At 36.5% G+C, this 21,000-nt stretch overlaps 1 protein-coding gene across 7 annotated transcripts in view; it reads right to left on the bottom strand.

Annotated features, from left to right (window-relative positions):
• Window positions 1–21,000, bottom strand: part of CPLANE1 (ciliogenesis and planar polarity effector 1) — a 153,721-nt gene that overhangs the window by 81,675 nt on the left and 51,046 nt on the right. For all 7 annotated transcript variants that reach the window (XM_043599745.1, XM_043599769.1, XM_043599751.1 and 4 more), the window contains exons 20-26: window positions 19,192–19,356; window positions 14,567–14,705; window positions 13,752–13,861; window positions 13,434–13,592; window positions 13,207–13,315; window positions 11,474–11,774; window positions 6,718–7,618 (exon numbers count right to left, since the gene is read on the bottom strand). In XM_043599745.1, coding sequence (XP_043455680.1) covers window positions 6,718–7,618; window positions 11,474–11,774; window positions 13,207–13,315; window positions 13,434–13,592; window positions 13,752–13,861; window positions 14,567–14,705; window positions 19,192–19,356 — 1,884 coding nt within the window. The remainder of the gene's footprint in view (window positions 1–6,717; window positions 7,619–11,473; window positions 11,775–13,206; window positions 13,316–13,433; window positions 13,593–13,751; window positions 13,862–14,566; window positions 14,706–19,191; window positions 19,357–21,000) is intronic.

Below are 21,000 nucleotides of genomic sequence, written 5' to 3'. Positions count from 1 at the left end.
ATTAAAAGACAAAAGTATTAAAAGAAACATAACTAAAATAATTTGTTAATAAATACACTGTGTAAAAAGATGTAAATTCTGACATCAAAAACATAAAAATGTGGGAGGAAAAGTAGTGTAAAAAAGCACAGCTTTTGTATGCATTAAAAGTTAAGTTGTGGGGCGCCTGGGTGGCACAGTCGGTTAAGCGTCCGACTTCAGCCAGGTCACGATCTTGCGGTCCGTGAGTTCGAGCCCCGCGTCGGCCTCTGGGCTGATGGCTCAGAGCCTGGAGCCTGTTTCCGATTCTGTGTCTCCCTCTCTCTCTGCCCTTCCCCCGTTCATGCTCTGTCTCTCTCTGTTCCAAAAATAAATAAACGTTGAATAAAAAAAATAAAAAATAAAAAATAAAATAAAAAAAAAAAAGTTAAGTTGTTATTGGGGCACCTGGGTGGCTCAGTCAGTCAACCAACTCAAGCTCTCAAGCAACCTAACTTTATACCTGAAGAAACTAGAAAAAAGAAGAACTAAGTATATAGTTAGTAGAAGAAATGAAATAAAGATCAGAGCAGAAATAAGTGAAATTTAGACTAAAAAGACAAGAGAAAAGATGAAAGAAACTAAGAGATGGATTTTGGGAAAAATAAACAAAATAGGCAAGCCTTTAGTCAGACTCAGAAAAAGGAAAGAAAAGAAAGAGAGGGCTTAAACAAATTAAAAATGAAAGAGGAGACACTACAACCAGATAGTACACAAATACTAATGATCATAAGAGAGCACTACAAACAATTATAGGCCAACAAATCAGACAACCTATAAGAATTGAATAAATTCCTAGAAACACACAATCTACTAAGACTAAATCATGAAAAACAGAAAATGTGAACAGACCAATAATGAGTACAGACATTGAATCAGTAATCACAACCTTCTAACAGAAAAAAAAAAAAAACAAAAAAAACAAAAAAACAGAACCAGATGGCTTCACTGTTGGCAAATTCTACCCAACATTTAAAGAATTAATGCCAATCTTTCTCAAACTCTTCTAATAAACTGAAGAGAGAAAAAACACTCCCAAATTCATTTTATAAGGCCAGTATTAGCCTTATATCATAGTCAGACAAGGACATTACAAGAAAAGTATAGGCCACTATCTCTAATGAACAACAGAAGCAAAAATACTCAACAAAATATCAGCAAACTGAATTCAACAGTACATTAAAAGGATCATACACCATGATCAAGTGGGATTTATTCCAGGGATGAAAAAATGGTTCAATATCTGCAAATCTGTCAATCTGATACACCTCATTCACAAAATGAAAGATTAAAATCATATGATCATCTCAATATTTGCAGAAAAAACATTTGACAGAAATCAGCATCCACTCATGGTAAAAAAAAAAAAAAACAAACAAAAAAACAACCTTTCAACAAACTGGGTATAATATGAGAAGCTACAGTTAACATCACATTCAAAATCCAAAAAAACCACAAACAAACAAACAAACAAACCTGAAAGTTTCTCCTCTAAGATCAGGAACAAGACAAGGATGCCCAAACTCACCACTTTTATTCAACATAGTACAGGAAGTCCTAGCCAGAACAAGCAATTAGGCAAGCAAAAAAAGAGAGCATCCAAATCAGAAAGGAGGAAGCAAAACTTCCTATTTTTAGATAACATGTTATATACAGAAAATCCTGGGGCACCTGGTTGGCTCAGTCAGTTGAGCATCCAACTCTTAAATTCGGCTCAGGTCACGACCTCATGGTTTGTGGGTTCAAACCTCCACTATCAGTGTGGAACCTGCTTGGGACTCTCTCTATCTCTCTGCCCCTCCCCTGCATGTCCTCTCTCTCTCTCTCTCTCTCTCTCTCTCTCTCTCAATAAAGAAACTTAAAAAAAAAAAAAGAAAATCCTAAAACCCTACTGAAAAAAAAAAGGTTAAAATAAATGAATTGCAGGATACAAAATCAATATGAAAATCAGTTGCATTTGGATACACAAACAATGAATTATCAGAAAGAAAACTTAATCAAAAATAAAATATCTAGGAATAAATTTAACCAAGGAGGTGAGAGACCTGTACTCTAAAAACAGGAAGACACTGATGAAAGAAACTGAAGACAACACAAATAAATGGAAAGATATTCTGTGCTCATGGATTACAAGAATATTGTTAAGATGTCTATACTACCCAAAGCAATCTAGAGATTCAGTGCAATCCCTATCAAAACTCCAATGGTATGTTATACACACACACATACACACAAAAAACCCCACACAATCCTAAAATTTATATGGAACCACAAAAAAAAAACACCCCAGTCAAAGAAATCTTAAGAAAGAAAAACAAAGCTGGAGGTATCATGCTTCCTGATTTCACACTATATTACCAAACTAATAATCAAACAGTACAGTATTGGCATAAAAACAGACATATGTATCAATGAAACAGAATAGAGAATCCAGAAATAAAAACTCATGCATATACGGTCAATTATTTTGACAAAGGAGCTAAGAATATTCAACCAGGGAAGGATAGTCTCTTCAGAAAATAGTGCTGGGAAGACTGGATAACCACATGCAAAAGAATGAAACCAGACCCCTATCTTACACCATACACAAAAATCAACTCGAAAAGAATGAAAAGACTTGAATGTAAGATTTGAAACCATAAAACTCCCAGAAGAAAACATAGATAGTAAACTCTTTGAAACTGGTCTTGACAATGATTTTTTTTTTTTTTTTGGATTTGATACCAAAGCAAAGACAACAAAAGCAAAAATAAACAAGTGGGACTACATCAAACTAGCAAGCTTCTGCACAGCAAAGGAAACCATCAACAAAATGAAAAGGCAACCTACCGACTGGAAGAAAATATTTGCAAATCATATATCTGATCAGAGGTTAATACCTAAAATATATTTTAAAAGTCCTACAACTCAATAGCAAACAAAAAACAAAAAACAAAAAAAACCAAAAACCATCTGATTAAAAAATGGGCAGAGGATCTGGGTAAACATTTTTCCAAAGAAGACATACAGATGGCCAACAGGAACATGAGAAGGTACTTAACATCACTAATTATCAAGGAAATGCAAATCAAAACCACAATGAGATATCACCTCACACCTGGTAGAATTGCTATTATCAAAAAGACAAGAAACAAATGCTGGGAAGAATGTAGAGAAAACTGAACCCTTGTACACTGTTGGTGGGTATGTAAACCAGTACAGCCACAAAGGAAAACACAGTACAGCCTTATGGTGGCTGCTCAAGAAATTAAAATTAGAGGGGCACGTGGGTGGGTCAGTAGGTTAAGCATCCAACTTCGGCTCGGGTCATGATCTCACAGTTTGTGAGTTTGAGCACCGCAGGGGCTCTGGGCTGACTGACAGCTCAGAGCCTGGAGTCTGCTTCAAATTCTGTCTCGGTCTCCTTCTCTTTCTACCTCAACCCTACTCACACTCTGTCTCTCTCTCTTAAAAATAAATAAACATTAAAAAAAAATTTTTAAAAGGGGCACCTGGGTGGCTCAGTCAGTTAAGCATCCAACTTTGGCTCAGGTCATGATCTCAACAGTTTGTGAGTTTCAGCCCCACATCGGGCTCTGTGCTGACAGCTCGGAGCCTGGAGCCTGCTTCAGATTCTATGTCTCCCTCTCTCTCTGTCCCTCCCCTGATCATGCTCTGTCTCTGTCTCAAAAATAAATAAAAACATTAATTTTTTTTTAATTTTTAAAGAAATTAAAATTAGAACCGCCATATGATAATGTAGTGATTGCTTAAATAAACTTAAAAAAAAAAAAAGACCTGAAAGTCAAAATTACTCCTTAATCCACAAGCTGAAGAATGGATGTAGTTGTGAGCAGGTATGAAAACATTAATTTCACAGTATATCTCCATCAAAGCTTTTGGATGACCAGGTGTATTTTCAGTGAGCAGTAATCTTTTGAAAGAAATCTTTTTTTGTAAGAGGTCTCAACAGTAGGCTTAAAATATTCAGTAAACCATGTTTATAAACAGATGTGCTGTCATCCAGACTTTGTTACTCCATTTATGGAGCATATGCAGAGTAGACTGAGCATAATTCTTAAGGGCCTTAGGACTTTCAGAATGGTAAATTAGCACTGGCTTCAACTTAAAGACACTGGCTACATTAGCTCCTAATAAAAGAGTCAGCCTATCCTTTGAATCCAGGCACTGAGTTCTCTTCTTTAACTATTAAAATCCTAGATGGCATCTTCTTCCAGTATGAGGCCATTTTGTCTACACTGAAAATTGACTACACTGTTGTCTAGTGTAACCACCTTCATTAATTATTTTAGCTAGATCTTCCAGATAACTTGCTAGAGCTTCCACATCAGTACTTGCTACTTCACCTTGCACTTCTATGTTCTGAAGATGGCTTCTTTCCCTAAACCTCATGAACCAATCTCTGCTTAGCTTCAAATTTTTCTTCTGCAGCTTCCTTACCTCCCTCAGGCTTCATAGAATTGAAGAGAGTCAGGGCCTTGCTCTGGACTAGGCTTTGGCTTAAGGGAATGTTATGGCTGCTCTGATCTTCCATCCAGACTACTAAAACTTTCTCTGCATCAGCAATAAGGCTGTTTCGTGTTCTTATCATTCATGTGTTCACTGGACTAGCACTTTTAGTTTCCTCTGGGAACTTTTCCTTTGGAAAAGCTGGATTTGGCTACCTTGCTCAAGAAGTCTAGCTTTTGGCCTATCTCAGCTTTCAACATGCCTTCCTCACTAAGCTTAATCATTTGTAGCTTTTTTTTTTTAAGTTTATTTATTTTAACAGAGAGAGAGAGTGTGTGCATGCAAGTGGGGGAGGGGCAGAGACAGGGGGAGACAGAGAATCCCAAGCAAACTCCACGCTGTTAGCACAGAACTTGATGTAAGGCTTGATCTCACAAACTGTGAGATTGTGACCTGAGCTGCAATAAAAAATTGGACCCTTAACCAATTGAGTCACTCAAGTGCCCCAATCATTTCTAGCTTTTGACTCAAAGTGAGAGTCATGTGATTCTTCCTTTCACTTGAACAGTTAGAGGCCATTGAAGGGTTACTCACTGACCTAATTTCAACCCTGTTGTGTCTCACTTGGAGATCCCAGGAGAGAGAGAGAGAGATGGGGGAACAGCCAGTTGGTGGCAGAGTCAAATCACACACATTTATTGATAAAGTTCACCATCTAAAATGGGCATGGTTTGTGGTACTCCATAGCAATTACCATAGTAACATCAAAGATCATTGGTCAGGGGCGCCTGGGTGACTCAGTCAGTTAAGTGTCTGACTGCGGCTCAGGTCATGATCTCCCAGTCCATGAGCTCGAGCCCCGTGTGGGGCTCTGTGCTGACAGCTCAGAGCCTGGAGCCTGTTTCAGATTCTGTGTCTCTCTCTCTCTGACCCTCCCCCGTTCATGCTCTGTCTCTCTCTGTCTCAAAAATAAATAAACGTTAAAAAAAATTTTTTTTAAACATCATTGGTCATAAATCACCATAACAAATATGAGGACAATGAAAGAGTTTAAAATATTGCAAGAATTACCAAAATGTGACACAGAGACATGAAGTGAGCAAATGCTGTTAGAAAATGATGCAGACAGATTTGCTCAATGCCACAAATCTTCAATTTGTAAAAAACATGGTATCTGCAAAGTGCGATAAAGCAAAGTGCAATAAAACTAAGTATGCCTATACAAACTTTCAGTTGTAAGGTAAATAAGGTCTGGGGAGCTAATGCAGTATCATAGTAACTATAGTTCACAACATCACATTATAGAATTTTGCTAAGAGAGTAGAACTTATATGTCAAATTTGCTAAGACAGTAGAACTTATATGCCACACACACACACACACACACACACACACACACAAAGTATGTGAGGCGTTGAATGTGTTAACCAGATGAGGGGAATCCTTTTACTATGTATATGCATATTAAATCATCACAATACATACTTTAAATATCTTACAATTTTGTCAATTATACCTCAGTAAAACTGAGGGGAACAAAACAGGACAAATTAGAAACTATGGAATCTTCCAAATATTAAAAAAGTCCATTTCCCAACTATAACAACTATAACAAACATAAATTTGTTTTCCAAAAATTTCACCTCTGTAGTTTTTTTCCAGTGCAATAACAATCACTCAATCATATTTACATAAAAATATTTGTCTTCACAAACAGGTTAAAACAGCAGCCTTCCAGTTATCATTGAGTAGAGAAAAGAAAAAATAACTAATAAGCACTAACTTCTCTACTGAAACCTATCTGCCTTCCCTGGTTTGGTTCTCCAACTTCTGGCCAAGACTATAAGAAAAATGATCCCTTAATGTATATGATAAGACTACAGTAATAAAAACTGTGTAGCTGCCTACCCCTTCTTCATCTGAACCAAACCTGAAACTTTAAAGAGAAAGAATATAAATGTTATACCACCTGTAGTATCACTTAAAATTATCTTTTTCCTCCTCCTTTTTTTATAAACACACATAAAACCTCAAAACCTCAAAGCCTCTTTGAAAACACATTTACCCTAATTATTTTTAAGAATTAAAAGAATCACTTGAAGAAAAAAAATCTGATGATGCAGATTATATAATTAACATTGTCATTAACTTCTTGCTTGGTGATTCTTTAATAGATGGAGAAATATAAAAATAGTTTCAATCTACAATGAGAATTCTCATTTGTATGCAATAAAGAATTCAAGGACTTACCTTAAAAATGGCATTTTTTCCCTTATATGTAGCAAAATAGGGTTGTTCCAAAAGCCACAATGATGTAAGAATGGCAGCTGTAGAGGTCTTTACACGAATGATGGGACTATACTCACAGGATAACTCAGTGAGACTAGGATCACAGAGCAGTCTTCTGTCAGACCACCTTATCATCCATTCCAGCAGCCTTCTTATACTGCCAAATGTGTTATTTAGTGCTAAAGGAAGATCTTCTTGAGGGTTAATATCACTGCATTGAACTGCTTTGAAAATACATCTAGTTTTGTCGGTCTTGGGAGTCCAAAACATATGGTTCGACAATCTCTGGACTAAAGGTTTCCCTGAACTGTCATCTTGTGTTCTGTAAACTGACTTTTGTTTTAAACCGAACAATCCACTTGTCGCTTCAATTTTATTGACTTCATTCAAAGGGTTCTCTAAAAATGACCTGATTCCTTGATCCAGTACTGAAGCTGAAAGTGCTTGGTTTTCTGGCTTTTCAGACTCATATAACTCAGGAGCAACAACAAAACAAGAGCCAGCTCTAAACACATTTTGGCTTTTGGTTTTGCTTCGACGTCGTTTTAATGTTGTATGTACATCAAAAAGTAAAGAATTAAGTTCATATTCTCTAAGATGTCCAGAAAAACTTGTTAGAAATGGAATGCCAGGATCCTTAGAATCAAGTAGGTCTCTTTCAAGAACATAACTCAAGAAGAGATCAAGGAATTTAATATATTCATCATCATCACGTTCAAATTCCCAAACACCTATTACAGGCAGTGCATTTTGTAATAGCTTTTCATGATCTTTTCTTTCAAGATTTTCTTTCGGATTACATATCTTCTTTTTTTCCTTGGGCTTACTAATCAATGTTAATTCCATGTGATTTGGGGCATTTCTACAGCAAAACAAAATTGAAAAAGACAAAATTAAAGATTATTTAATAGCAAAAACGGATGTTAGAACTGACAATGAAAATTCTCTCCGTGACTGAATTATATATATATATACTTTTAATGCCTCAATTACGTATCTTTCAAATGAGGGGTTAGATTAAATGATCTCTAAGTGTTGACTAGAGCTGAACATTCTTAGTGAAAAAAATAAAACAAAATATCAAAAGGGGAAATTTGAGTTAAAAAAGACTGAAATGTGTTCAGAGAAATTTCACTTTTAAAAACATGAATTTTTGAAAAAAACAAAAAGGTCCTCTAACAAGTGAGAATTTAGGAATCCAAAGTCAACAGAAATCACAAGCCACCAACATACATCCTAATTTATGGTTTCTTGTTTTTTGCATCTGCACCTTTCAGCTCCCCCCGTACAAGGTACAACAAGCAGGAATGTCTTCAAGACTCTTTACTACACAAGAGTGAGGCATTTTTTCTAAACTTTCTACTGCTATTAAACCTGCTAGGCAAACATTTTAACTGCCAATCATAATTACTTTTATTATTTTTTTATTTTTAATTTTTTAAAATTTACATCCAAATTAGTTGGCATAGTGAAATAATGATTTCAGGAGTAGATTCCTTAATGCCCCTTACCCATTTAGCCCATCCCCTCTCCCACAACCCCTCCAGCAACCCTCAGTTTGTTCCCCATACTGATGAATCTCTTCTGTTTTGTCCCCCTCCCTGTTTTTATAATATTTTTATTTCCCTTCCTTTATGTTCATCTGTTTTGTCTCTTAAAGTCCTCATATGAGTGAAGTCATATAATACTTGTCTTTCTCTGACTAATTTCACTTAGCATAATGCCCTCTTGTTCCATCCACATAGTTGCAAATGGCAAGATTTCATTCTTTTTGATTGCTGAGTAATACTCCATTGTGTATGTGTGTGGTGTGTGTGTATATATATATATATATACATATATATACATATATGTATATACATATATATACATATATACACACACACCACACACCACATTTTCTTTATCCATTCATCCATCAAGGGACATCTGGGCTCTTTCCATACTTTGGCTATTGTTGACAGTGCTGCTATAAACATTGGGGTGCATGTGCCCCTTTGAAACAGCACACCTATATCCCTTGGATAAATGCCTAGTAGTGCAAATGCTGGGTCGTAGGGTAGTTCTCTTTTTAGTTTTTTGAGGAACCTCCATACTGTTTTCCAGAGTGGCTGCACCAGCTTGCATTGCCACCAACAAACGCAAAAAGAGATCCTTTTTCTCCGTATCCTCACCAACATCTGTTGTTGCCTGAGTTGTTAATGTTAGCCATTCTGACAGGTGTAAGGTGGTATCTCATGGTGGTTTTGATTTGTATTTCCCTGATGATGAGTGATATTGAGCATTTTGTGTCAGTTGGCCATCTGGATGCCTTCCTTGGAGAAGTGTCTATTCATGTCTTTCATCCATTTCTTCACTGGATTATCTGTTTTTTGGGTGTGGAGTTTGATAAGTTCTTTATAGATTTTGGATACTAAGCCTTTATGTGATATGTCATTTGCAAATATCTTCTCCCATTCTGTCGGTTGTCTTTTAGTTTTGCTGATTGTTTCCTTCGCTGTGCAGAAGCTTTTTATTTTGATGAGGTCCCAGCAGTTCATTTTTGTTTTTGTTTCCCTTGCTTCTGTAGATGTGTTGAGTAAAAAGTTGCAGGCAAGATCAAAGAGGTTTTTGCCTGCTTTCTCCTCAAGGGTTTTGATGGCTTCCTGTCTTACATTGAGGTCTTTCATCCATTTTGAGTTTATTTTTATGTATGGTATAAGAAAGTGGTCCAGGTTCATTCTTCTGCATGTCGCTGTCCAGTTTTCCCAGTACCACTTGCTGAAGAGACTGTCTTCAGTCCACTGGATATTCTTCCCTGCTTTGACAAAGATTAGTTGGCTATACATTTGTGGGTCCATTTCTGGGTTCTCTATTCTGTTCCATTGATCTGAGTGTCTTTTCTCGTGCCAGTACCATACTGTCTTGATGATTACAGCTTTGTAGTATAGCTTGAAGTCTGGGATTGTGATGCCTCCTGCTTTGGTTTTCTTTTTCAAGATTGCTTTGGCTATTCAGGGTCTCTTCTAGTTCCATACAAATTTTAGAATTATTTGTTCTAGCTCTGTGAAGAATACTGGTGTTACTTTGATAGGGATTGCATTGAATATGTAGATTGCTTTGGGTAGTATCGACATTTTAACAATATTTGTTCTTCCTATCCAGGAGCATGGAATCTTTTTCCATTTTTTTTGTGTCTTCTTCAATTTTCTTTCATAAGCTTTCTATAGTTTTCAGTGTATAGATTTTTCACCTCTTTGGTTAGATTTATTCCTAGGTATTTTATGGTTTTTTGTGCAACTGTAAATGGGATTGATTCCTTAATTTCTCTTTCTGTCACTTCATTGTTGGTGTATAGGAATGCAACCGATTTCTGTGCATTGATTTTGTATCCTGCAACTTTGCTGAATTCATGAATCAGTTCTGGCAGTTTTTTGGTGGAATCTTTTGGGTTTTCCATATAGAGTATCATGTCATCTGCAAAGAGTGAAAGTTTGACCTCCTCCTGGCCGATTTGGATGCCTTTTATTTCTTTGTGTTGTCTGATTGCAGAGGCTAAGACTTCCAATACTATGTTGAATAACAGTGGCTAGAGTGGACATCCTTGTCTTGTTCCTGACCTTAAGGGAACGCTCTCAGTTTTTCCCCATTGAAGATGATATTAGCATTGGGTCACAATTACTTTTAAATCTGTTTCCTTTAACCATGGTCCTTAGGGAAGAACAGATTCCTAGTTCCCCCAATAAGGGAAAGAAAGGGCTCGTGTTAGGCACCTGGGCTGGAGGTCTATGTCTCTTATTAAGAAGGCACAACAGGGGCGCCTGGGTGGCGCAGTCGGTTGAGCGTCCGACTTCAGCCAGGTCACGATCTTGCGGTCCGTGGGTTCGAGCCCCGCGTCGGGCTCTGGGCTGATGGCTCAGAGCCTGGAGCCTGTTTCCGATTCTGTGTCTCCCTCTCTCTCTCTGCCCCTCCCCTGTTCATGCTCTGTCTCTCTCTGTCCCAAAAATAAATAAACGTTGAAAAAAAAAATTAAAAAAAAAAAAAAAAAAAAAAAAAAAGAAGGCACAACAAGCAGCCGCCATTGTATTCCTGTGCTAACACTGAAATCGTCTGGTGAAACAAGCACACCATTTCTAATACTATGAGGCATGGTTTAAGCAGATGCTTATATTTGAAGTCGATAAAGTTATTTCATTTAAACAAGATTATGGCTGATTACTTAGTCTTTCAGTCATGGGAAGGATAAACTTAATTGCAGATAATGGAATTATAAAGAAAAAATCTAGCTAGACTAATAGAGGTTTAAATAATAAGAATTTCTCAACAATTTATAGACAAGTTTCAAAGATGAACGTGCAATTTCTTTCCCTGGAATCCCTTAAAAATAATATAGCTAACCCAATAATCTTAAACTATTTAAATCTGAAGATTACTAAAACCAGTAAAAGCCTCCCAGTGAACTCTACAATTTCATCTACTTACCTGATTTTATACTATCAGGTAGCAAAATTATTTCATATCTCAATAATATTTTAAATAAATTTTCAAATATATAGTTTCATTTTACACTCCTAATATTCTTGTGAGTAAAGGAGGGTAGCACTTATCATTCATATTGTTAACACTGCAATCAGTGAGGTTTCTGGGACAAGAAATCAACTCATCTGTTGCGTGAAATGCTGAAAATATTTTTTTCCAAAGGAAGTGAATGCTTACTATTAAGAGATCTCAACTGTACCTTTCAGAGAAATGTATCCTACTTTTTTCTTCAACTGACAATGCTTCAGAGAAGGTATCTGCTGTATCTGCATCACTGTGGACTAGAGAATTCCCCAGTTCTGTGAGTGTGCTCCTGCTCAAACTAGTTCCTAGGGAAAACCTATCAAAACCCAGAACCTCAGCTGGTTTTTCTTCTTCAATTGGTTCCCAGATATTCATTTCAAAAGAACCTATATTTCTTTGCACACGTTTTAGGGCTTTCACTCTCACTTTATGAATAGAATGCATAATAACAGACATCATTTCCTCAGTTTGGGGACCTATAAAGGAAAAAACAAAAAGCCTTATTACAACACATTAAAATGTTTCAACTCAAGACATAAAGGGATCCGGGGCACCTGGGTGGCTCAGTCGGTTATGTGTCTCTTAGTTTTGGCTCAGGTCATGATCTCACTGTTCATGAGTTCCATGAGTTCGAGCCTCTCATCCAGTTCTGTGCTGATGGCATGGAACCTGCTTGAGATTCCCCTCCCCTTCTCTCTCTCTGCCCTCCCCCACTCACTCTCTGTCTCTCTCTCAAAATAAATTTAAAAACATTTTTAAAAAATTTTAAAAAGACAGAAGGGGACCCAATTCCAGTCCCTCCTGGGAACATGGAATCCAACTAATGACTAAGACTCATTTCCACATTCTTACAGAACATGCTTTGTATTTGTCAGAAAGCTATGGTGCATATTTTAAGGTAGAATTGCAGAAGTTAGAGAAGGTCCATTAAAGAACAACAAAAGGGACAGAGCCCAGAATCCATAAAAACATGTGCTCTGGAAAACAAAAAATTAAGAAGTAACTTAACTATTTAAAAAATCAGACAGATAATTATAAAAAGAATCAGTACTATTTTTTCATTCCCAAGGGTGGTGAATAAGAGAAAATGAGTACAATTTTAGTCAAAGAAACAAGGACACCTTTTTCACTTCAAATAGTGGGAAATAGGAATGTAAGTTTTTCAAGGCTGCCTACAGAAAAAAGTTTAAACATTATTATACATTAACATATGTATAAACTGTATACACTATACATTTTAGAGAGTGTCAAAAAAGTCTTAAGAAAAATATAAACCACAAATATATTAATGCAATAATGTATGATCATAGGACATAACTAGACTTAAATACTAGATTAAGTTATAAAAAAAAGGTAATTTGAATTCTTTAAAAATTTCCACATTATGAATGTAGTTAATGTCACTGAATTGTACACTTAAAATATTAAATTTTATATTACGTATGTTTTAACCACAATAAAAAAAATTTTCCACAAGGGCATGTTGAATGTATAGGGTAAAATTAGAAGGAAGAAGAATACTAGTTTTCAACAAAATATCTGCCTTACGCAAAGCACTGTATGCTTATTTTATATATTTTACCTTATTTAACCCTCTTTTAATATACATCCATAAAGTAGGTAATAATACACCCGTTTTACATATAAAGAAACGGAGCTCAAAGAGACTGGGCAACTTGCCTATAGTCACACAGTCATTAACTGACAGAGCCATGACATGAAGTCATCTTTATCTGGTTCCAAAGCAAAACTGGTGCTTCAGTAACAGAGGAGTGCTTCTTTCTGCCTTCTTACACTATCTTCAAGGAAAGGACAACTGCATAAAAACATAAGCACTAGAAACTACATGCTTTCCGAGGAATCTTCAGCAATTTATCTACCAGATATCTAAGAAATGACAAATACTACCTTTCACAACACAGTGTCTGAGTCTCTGTTGAAGACAGTGATATTTTTCTCTTAAAGGAACCCTTATGTCCTCAGGGTTGGGAAATGCTTTCACAAAAATTTCTGCTACCTTCAGAAAAATTTAAAAAAAGAGTTTCATGAGCAATATCATTTTTAATTAAAATAAAGTAAAAATCCTTTAATGTCTCTGATTTTCATTTAGTTTTTTTCACCTACATTCACATTACCTTTCTGATTGGTGGCAGTTCTCCAATAAGGCTCAAAATTAGATCCTGAACAAGTTCTTCAGTATTAGAAAACCGAGAAAAGGGCAGCATTCTATGTGCCCACTCCACTGCACTGAGACCGTGCTCAACCATACAAGAATCAAACTCCACTTCGACGTCCTAAATGGGTATTGAGAAATACATTTCCTTTTCACTTTAGATGGATAGATCAGGATGAGTTCAAAAGAAAGTTTGTCAGAAAACAATAAAACCTTCTATCAAGCAGTAATTTCCCAAGTAATGTTTGTTCATTTTTCTTATTCTTGTGTAGGTAAATACCTTTTTCCCCTCCACATTTTCTCTTGCTTTCTGATATTGCCTGCAACTATAGGATAACTTATCACGAACATGTAGCATCCAACACAAAGCACAAAGTTCTCTGAAGCAACCTAAACCAGGGATACAAATATAAAAGATTGGATTAGTATGTATATTAATATTATAACAACTTCACCTCTGCTGGGTATTTTTTTTTCCAAAACCAATGTCTTTATTTTGTTGATTATGAAACAAACATATGCTCATTGCCAACACCTTAAATAAAAGTCATGGAAATCCTTTCATAATTTTTATACACATTATTCTAGAGCATTTCATGCATGTCAGTTGCATGAAAATATTGAAAACAGTTTTAGAATAAATAACTTACTCTATTTACTAGAGTAAATAAATTACTCTAGTAGTTTACTTGCTTTAAACTTCATAGTATATTGTAGATAATGTTCGAAGCCAACACACATAGCTCTACTTAATACTGTACAGCTCATTTATTTGGAAAATCATTTGTGATGGGCATTTAAGTTAAAAATTTTTTAATACTAGAAACATACTTTCCATTATTGAACAATGTTTTTATTAAAAGCAATACAAGGACACAAATATATATATAATTATACTATGCACGCTGTTTTGAAACTAGCTCTTCCTTTCACTTAATGTATCCTGGATACATTTCCACGGTGGTTACACACACATATCTTTTCATTGCCAGCATAATATTCCACTGTATAGAAACTTCACCAAATCAACTGCAAACTACATCATTATCAATATTTAGGCCTAATTTCTAAGCAAGCAGTTCATTTTGGACAAACCTATTGCTTTAACAGAAACTTCATCAAGCTTGCTGTCTCCAGCTGCTCCAGGTCGAAAGAATGCTACACCTCCTTTACAATAATTAAGTAATGACTCAGGGAAAGGACTCAATGAAGGAAGGGACCCTTTCATTCGAATCTGAAAGAATGATAGAATATGTTAATTATCAGTCATCTAAATCTATTTTTAAGGAAACTATAAAACAACAAACAAGACAGGTAACATAAACCATAGAGAATGAAAAATACAGCATGGTTCTTATACTGTGTAAGAAAGTACCTCTGAAATGAACTATCCTTTCAGAAACTTGGCTCATATATTTAAATGTTTATTTATCTTGAGAGAGAGAGAAAAAAAAATGTGCACGGGGAAGGACACAGAGAGAGAGAGAGAGAGAGAGAGAGAGAGAGAGAATCCAAAACAGGTTCCCCACTGTCAGCTCACGGCCTGATGGCGGGGTTCAGTCTCACAAACCCTGAGATCATGACGTGAGCCAAAATCAAGAGTCGAATACTTAACTGACTGAGCCACCCAGGTGCCCCCCTCACAAATTTAACTCAAGAAATTCACTAAGTTAGAACACAAAAGAGAAAAGCAGGTTGTAGGCAATTTTTTCTGTCACTCAGTTTTGCCTATATAGAACTTGATGCTATTTGTCCTTTCCCCAAAGGCATAATAAAGAAATTTAAGCATCTAACTCTCATTCAAAATAAAACTATGTGCAGTACCTAAAAATAAATATGACAAAAGGTATATCTACCTACATAACTTTTTTTTTTTTTTTGAGAGAGAGAGTATGTGTCAGGGGGAAGAGGGGCAGAGGGAGAGAGAAAGAGAATTTTTTTTTTTACTTTATTTATTTATTTACATCCAAGTTAGTTAGTATATAGTGCAACAATGATTTCAGGAGTAGAATCCTTAAAGCCCCTTACCCATTTAGCCCAACCCCCCACAACCCCTCCAGTAACCCTCTGTTTGTTCTCCACCTTTAAGAGTCTCTTCTGTTTTGCCCCCCTCCCTGTTTTTATATTATTTTTGCTTCCCTTCCATTATGTTCATCTGTTCTTTGTCTTAAAGACCTCATATGAATGAAGTTATATGATATTTGTCTTTCTCTGACTAATTTCGCTTAGCATAATACCCTTTAGTTCCATCCACGTAGTTGCAAATGGCAAGATTTCGTTCTTTTTGATTGCCAAGTAATACTCCATTGTGTATATATACCACATCTTCTTTATCTGTTCATCTGTTGATGGACATTTGCGCTCTTTCCATACTTTGGCTATTGTTGATAGTGCTGCTATAAACATTGGGGTACATGTGTGCCCTCAAAACAGCATACCTGTATCCCTTGAATAAATAACCTAGTAGTGCAATTGCTGGGTCATAGGGTAGTTCTACTTTTAATTTGAGAAAGAGAATCTTAATCAGGCTCCACGCTCAGCATACAGCCCAACGTGGGGCTCTATCCTACAACCCTGGGATCATGATCTGAGCTGAAATCAAGAATCGGAGTCTCAACCAACTGAGCCACCCAGTTGCCCCTACCTACATAACTTTTTCTAAGAAAATGTGAACCTGATCAAGCCTCTGTATCTCAATGAATATAGTTTAATTACCAGTTCACAGGAAATAAAAGGAAAGAGGAACAAGTCAAATGACACTAAATGAATAAACTATCAAACAAATGCAGAATACGGTACAGAACAAATGACCAAGTTTCTCTACAAACCAAGAAAAGAAAAAGAAATTAAAGGAAACTGCTATAGAATAAAAGGAAAGGAATCTAAGGGACATACACCCAAAAATGAAAGGATTAGCGGCAGGCTTGTAATCTATTTTCTCCCTCTTCTATTCATTTCTACAAAGACAGGATCTTGTCAAATCCCCTTGTAAGCATTCTAATGGCAGACTTCTTGTCAAACAATGATATTTACTAGATGTACAGAGCCTAGCTAGGTTGGTTATTATAAATAAATCTATAATGCATGGATTTATGGAGTATGGCTCATTGGAAAATGTCACACAAGTTATATAATTAAAGAGATATAAAAAGGACATGTTCAATAAGTGATATAGTTCTCTTTTGTGTCATGATGTTAAACAGAGGCCAGGTCACATCCTTCCACAGCAAGAAAAATCTTGGGAGCAATGTAAGTCCAGGTTTCACCTGTGTCTTTTAGTTACCTATATTCTGAAATTACTGGTATAAAGTTTGATCCTGGGTTAAGTCTTTTGATTCTTATGTGTCAGACTTGAAAATATAGTCCTTCCTATTATCTCATAATCAAACATGGGTTAACTTCAGTTGGACCTTGATTTCAAAAATCTATAAAAAAGACATTTTCAAAATAATCAGAGTAATTTTATTATGGACCAGGTATTGGAATTAATAAAGAGTTATTGTTCACTTTGGTATAATGGTATGATGGTTTTAAAATATGTCCACAAATTCTTAACAATTCATTCCTTCAAAGGTACAGCCTAACTTCCCTCACCTTGAGGGTAGACCCTACTAGACCAACTAGTTTCTTTTTTTTATTGTTTTTTTATTTATTTTTGAGAGAGAGAGAGATCACGAGCATGAGTGGGGGAGGGGAAGAGAGAGGGAGACACAGAATGCAAAGTAGGCTCCAGGCTCTGAGTTGTCAGCACAGAGCCTGACGCAGGGCTCGAACCCACGAACTGCGAGATCATGACCTGAGCCAAAATCGGACGCTAAACCAATTGAGCCACCCAGGTGCCCCTAGACCAGCTAGTTTCTAACGAACAGAATACAGAAGTGATTGTATGGGATTTCTGGGATTAAATCATAACGGCATTGTAGTTTCCACCTTGCTGTCTTTTGGATCACTTCCTCAGGGGGACGCCTCTGGCCAACAACCAGCACCAACTTCTTAGCCATGTGCACGAGCCATCTTGTAATCAGATGTCTGGCCCCTATCAATTGTTCAGATTCCTGCAGCTCCAGGTCACATTTTAGTATGAACTTCATGAGAAACATGAGTTTTTGCTTCCATGAATAAAGACCTTATAATTTTGGTAGCAACAAGTGTTCCGCCATTCCCACCAATTAGAAAACATTAATTTACTACAACTAAATCTGTAGTTAAATTATATGCCCAATGAAGTCTAAATGAAAAAGGCAGAGAAAACAGCAATACAGGAGAATACAGAAGTATATACACTTATATATTGTACATACTTCTATAAGAATGGATCTCCACATCTTTGGCACCTCTCCCAATATCAATAAATACACAGGCTAACAATAAAACTATCAGATGTATTTTAGGAAGACTGAATTAGAGGGAATTTACAGGTCACTTGTGTGTATAGCTGAGGGGTTGACAAGCTTTAAAGGTAAGCCGCAAGACAAAGAGGGCACTGGACAGTCAGAGTGGCAATGACTATACACCCAAAGGCCCTAGTCTGCAGCCTGTTACTCCTTTGAGGAATGTGTTTAGCTGTGTTGATAATTTTAAGAGAATCTGCACAGTCTTTATGCTAGCTGCATTAATTAAAGCTAGATTAAATGAGATGACTGTTGGGATTTAATACATAAGGTAAAACCTCAATGGAAACCTAATTACAACTTTATTGTAGAAAACTGTTTACTTAAATAATTTTTAAAATGAAGTTTCCTATAACAAATAATCAGGCTCAGCAGACCTTGAAACTATTAAAACCAATCTTTCAATAATACAGGAAAACTCTTTGCCATACTTTAAAAACAACTTTGGGATAACAAGATACAGAATGGGTACAGTTTCATCTTACATTTTTATAGTAGCTGTATGCAAATTTCACAAATCTTTCTCTCTAAAAAAGTCTAATTTTCAAAAACAACTTGGTAACTTCTCAAAGTCTAAAGTTTCCTACCAAAAATAGTAAATTCTTGTTTTAAACATAATCAAGGGCCAAATTAAAGACATTTAGGGCTAATACTATTTAGTTCCACATTTCACAGAGACAGACAACTGGCCTACAAAGGATGTGCAGCTGGAGAAGGGACATACCAACAAATGTCCCATCTGACTGTTGATCAGGTAAGAACGCAACTACGACCCAGCTGAAGTCAGTGTGGAAAGGGATGATGGCCCCAGAATCACACTGAATTGCACATCTCAGAAGATAGCAAGGGAGAGACTCCAACTGGTGGAGAGTACTGAAAGAAAACACACAGCCAAGAACCAACTCTAACCTCCCAGGGCTTGACCCCACATTAGTCCCCACAGAACACAGTAGATAGTATTTCAGAGCGAAGTCGGGGAAAACCCTGAACTGAGCTTACATCTTCAATGATGGTGGGACAAAGAAAAAAAGTAACTGAAACTACCTACATATAACTACCAGTTATATATAACTTACTATATTTTACTTTGTATTGTCAGACAGGATGGGACTAACAAAGAGACTCAGTTCAGAGTCCTTATCTTTCAGCAGAAAAAATTTAGTCTGGCTAGGTTGCTTATTATAAACAAACCTGAAATCTATTGATTCATAGTATAGGATTCCTTGGGAAAATGTCATGATTATAAATATTTGGAGATATTAATAAATATTAGTATATTTAAATAGTTTAACATAGCATAGCACATAAATGACTAAGACATCTCCACACCTTCTGCATGACTTTTCTTGCCCATCTCAACTGCAAGATGTACCACTGTGCTACCGGAAAAGAACAGCGAGCTGCCCGGAAAAGCAAGAGAACACGCTGAAGGATTCCAGACACCTTTTGGCGATTATCCTTTTCAGCTTTTAAAAGAAGATCATCACCATCTTCCTAAAGAAAATAAAACAATCGATTCTTAATAGATAGTAATATGAAAATTTTAAATGTTACAGTGAAAATAAAAATAGTGCTTCTCAAACTAGAATGTTCCTGGAGATTTATGAAGGATATTTTGAGGGATGGCCTCATAGATTTCAACTATAGCTATTTCTAGTGTCAAAGAAATTTCTCTCATCTCAAATAATGCAAAGGGCTAAACTGACCCTAAGTCTAAGTCTTCCCCTACAAGCAGTTAAAGCCCACCACTCCAGACTCCATTGGTAGAATGTTATAAAGAGGACTCCTTTTAAGGAGAATGCCTTTTCCCTTCTATGCCTGGAAAAATCCTTATATTTCAGTGTCGGCCCCTCTGTGAAGCTCTCCTGTTGTGTGTGACTATGGCACTTTGCTCAGACATCCATGACAATTTTCGCTAAATTATTCTGTACTGATTCATGTATGTTTCCCACCATACTGAGATCTACTCAAAAGCAAAGACCTTGTCATCTATCTTTGTATTAACATAATGCATAGAATAAAGTCCAGCATGTAGTAGGATCCAACAAACGTTTGCTGAATAAACACTAACAAGCCAGTAGCTAAAAATTAGTTTCTAGAGAATGAGACAGTATCTAAACATTTGCTTCCCCATCATCCTACCACAGTTACTTCTTCACAGTACTCAATTTTTTTTTTAATTTTTTTTCAACGTTTATTTATTTTTGGGACAGAGAGAGACAGAGCATGAACAGGGGAGGGGCAGAGAGAGAGGGAGACACAGAATCGGAAACAGGCTCCAGGCTCCGAGCCATCAGCCCAGAGCCTGACGCGGGGCTCGAACTCACGGACCGCGAGATCGTGACCTAGCTGAAGTCGGACGCTTAACCGACTGCGCCACCCAGGCGCCCCTCACAGTACTCAATTTTTAATGGAGTATCTGCCCTTCCCCTACATAGCCCATGCGATTCAGTGAGAGCTGATACTTTCCCAGCTCTCAGGGGAAGGCCCTAAGGGGCTACAAAATGTACTCTGCATTATCCCCAGCCAAGAGTAACTCCCAGTACCCTTGCCTGGAATGCTGGAGAAGAAATACTTGTACTGTTTTTGTTTTTCCCCTTCTCTCTCCCTCTGGACATGGACAAGGTATCCTTAGAAGGTGCTGACAGCCATTCTGCTCCCACAAAGAGAGATGGACCTAAGTTGAAACTGCCACCTTAGAAAATAAACTAGAGAGAAAGAGCTCAAGTCTGTGGTAGCATAACTGAGTCAAAAGGCTACCCTACTTAACTGGGCTTCTTAATTATACCAGCCAACTTACCAAGTTTTCTATTATACCCAATCCAAAGGGTCCTAATTGATATAGAGTAATACTTAGGAGAAATCCTACCACTGAGGATTATTTTAATAAAAACAAAATAATAAAATGAATCACTACTAAGGATAGTTACCACTCAAACTAATATCAGCATAGGCTATTCCAAAAATAGCTTAAATGGTATTCCTAATTTCTAAACCAATGTGTTGAAGACTCAGATGTGACAGAAAAGAGAATTATTAAGAAATACAATGGACTATTTATTTCTTCCATGTATAACATATTACATTTGAAATATCAATAAATGAAATCTTTTTAACCTATTGAAATATAACCTTAAA

This window comes from Prionailurus bengalensis, chromosome A1 (genome assembly GCF_016509475.1).
Source record: "Prionailurus bengalensis isolate Pbe53 chromosome A1, Fcat_Pben_1.1_paternal_pri, whole genome shotgun sequence".
Lineage (NCBI taxonomy): Eukaryota > Metazoa > Chordata > Mammalia > Carnivora > Felidae > Prionailurus > Prionailurus bengalensis.
This window is presented reverse-complemented; position numbering and strand designations above follow the sequence as displayed.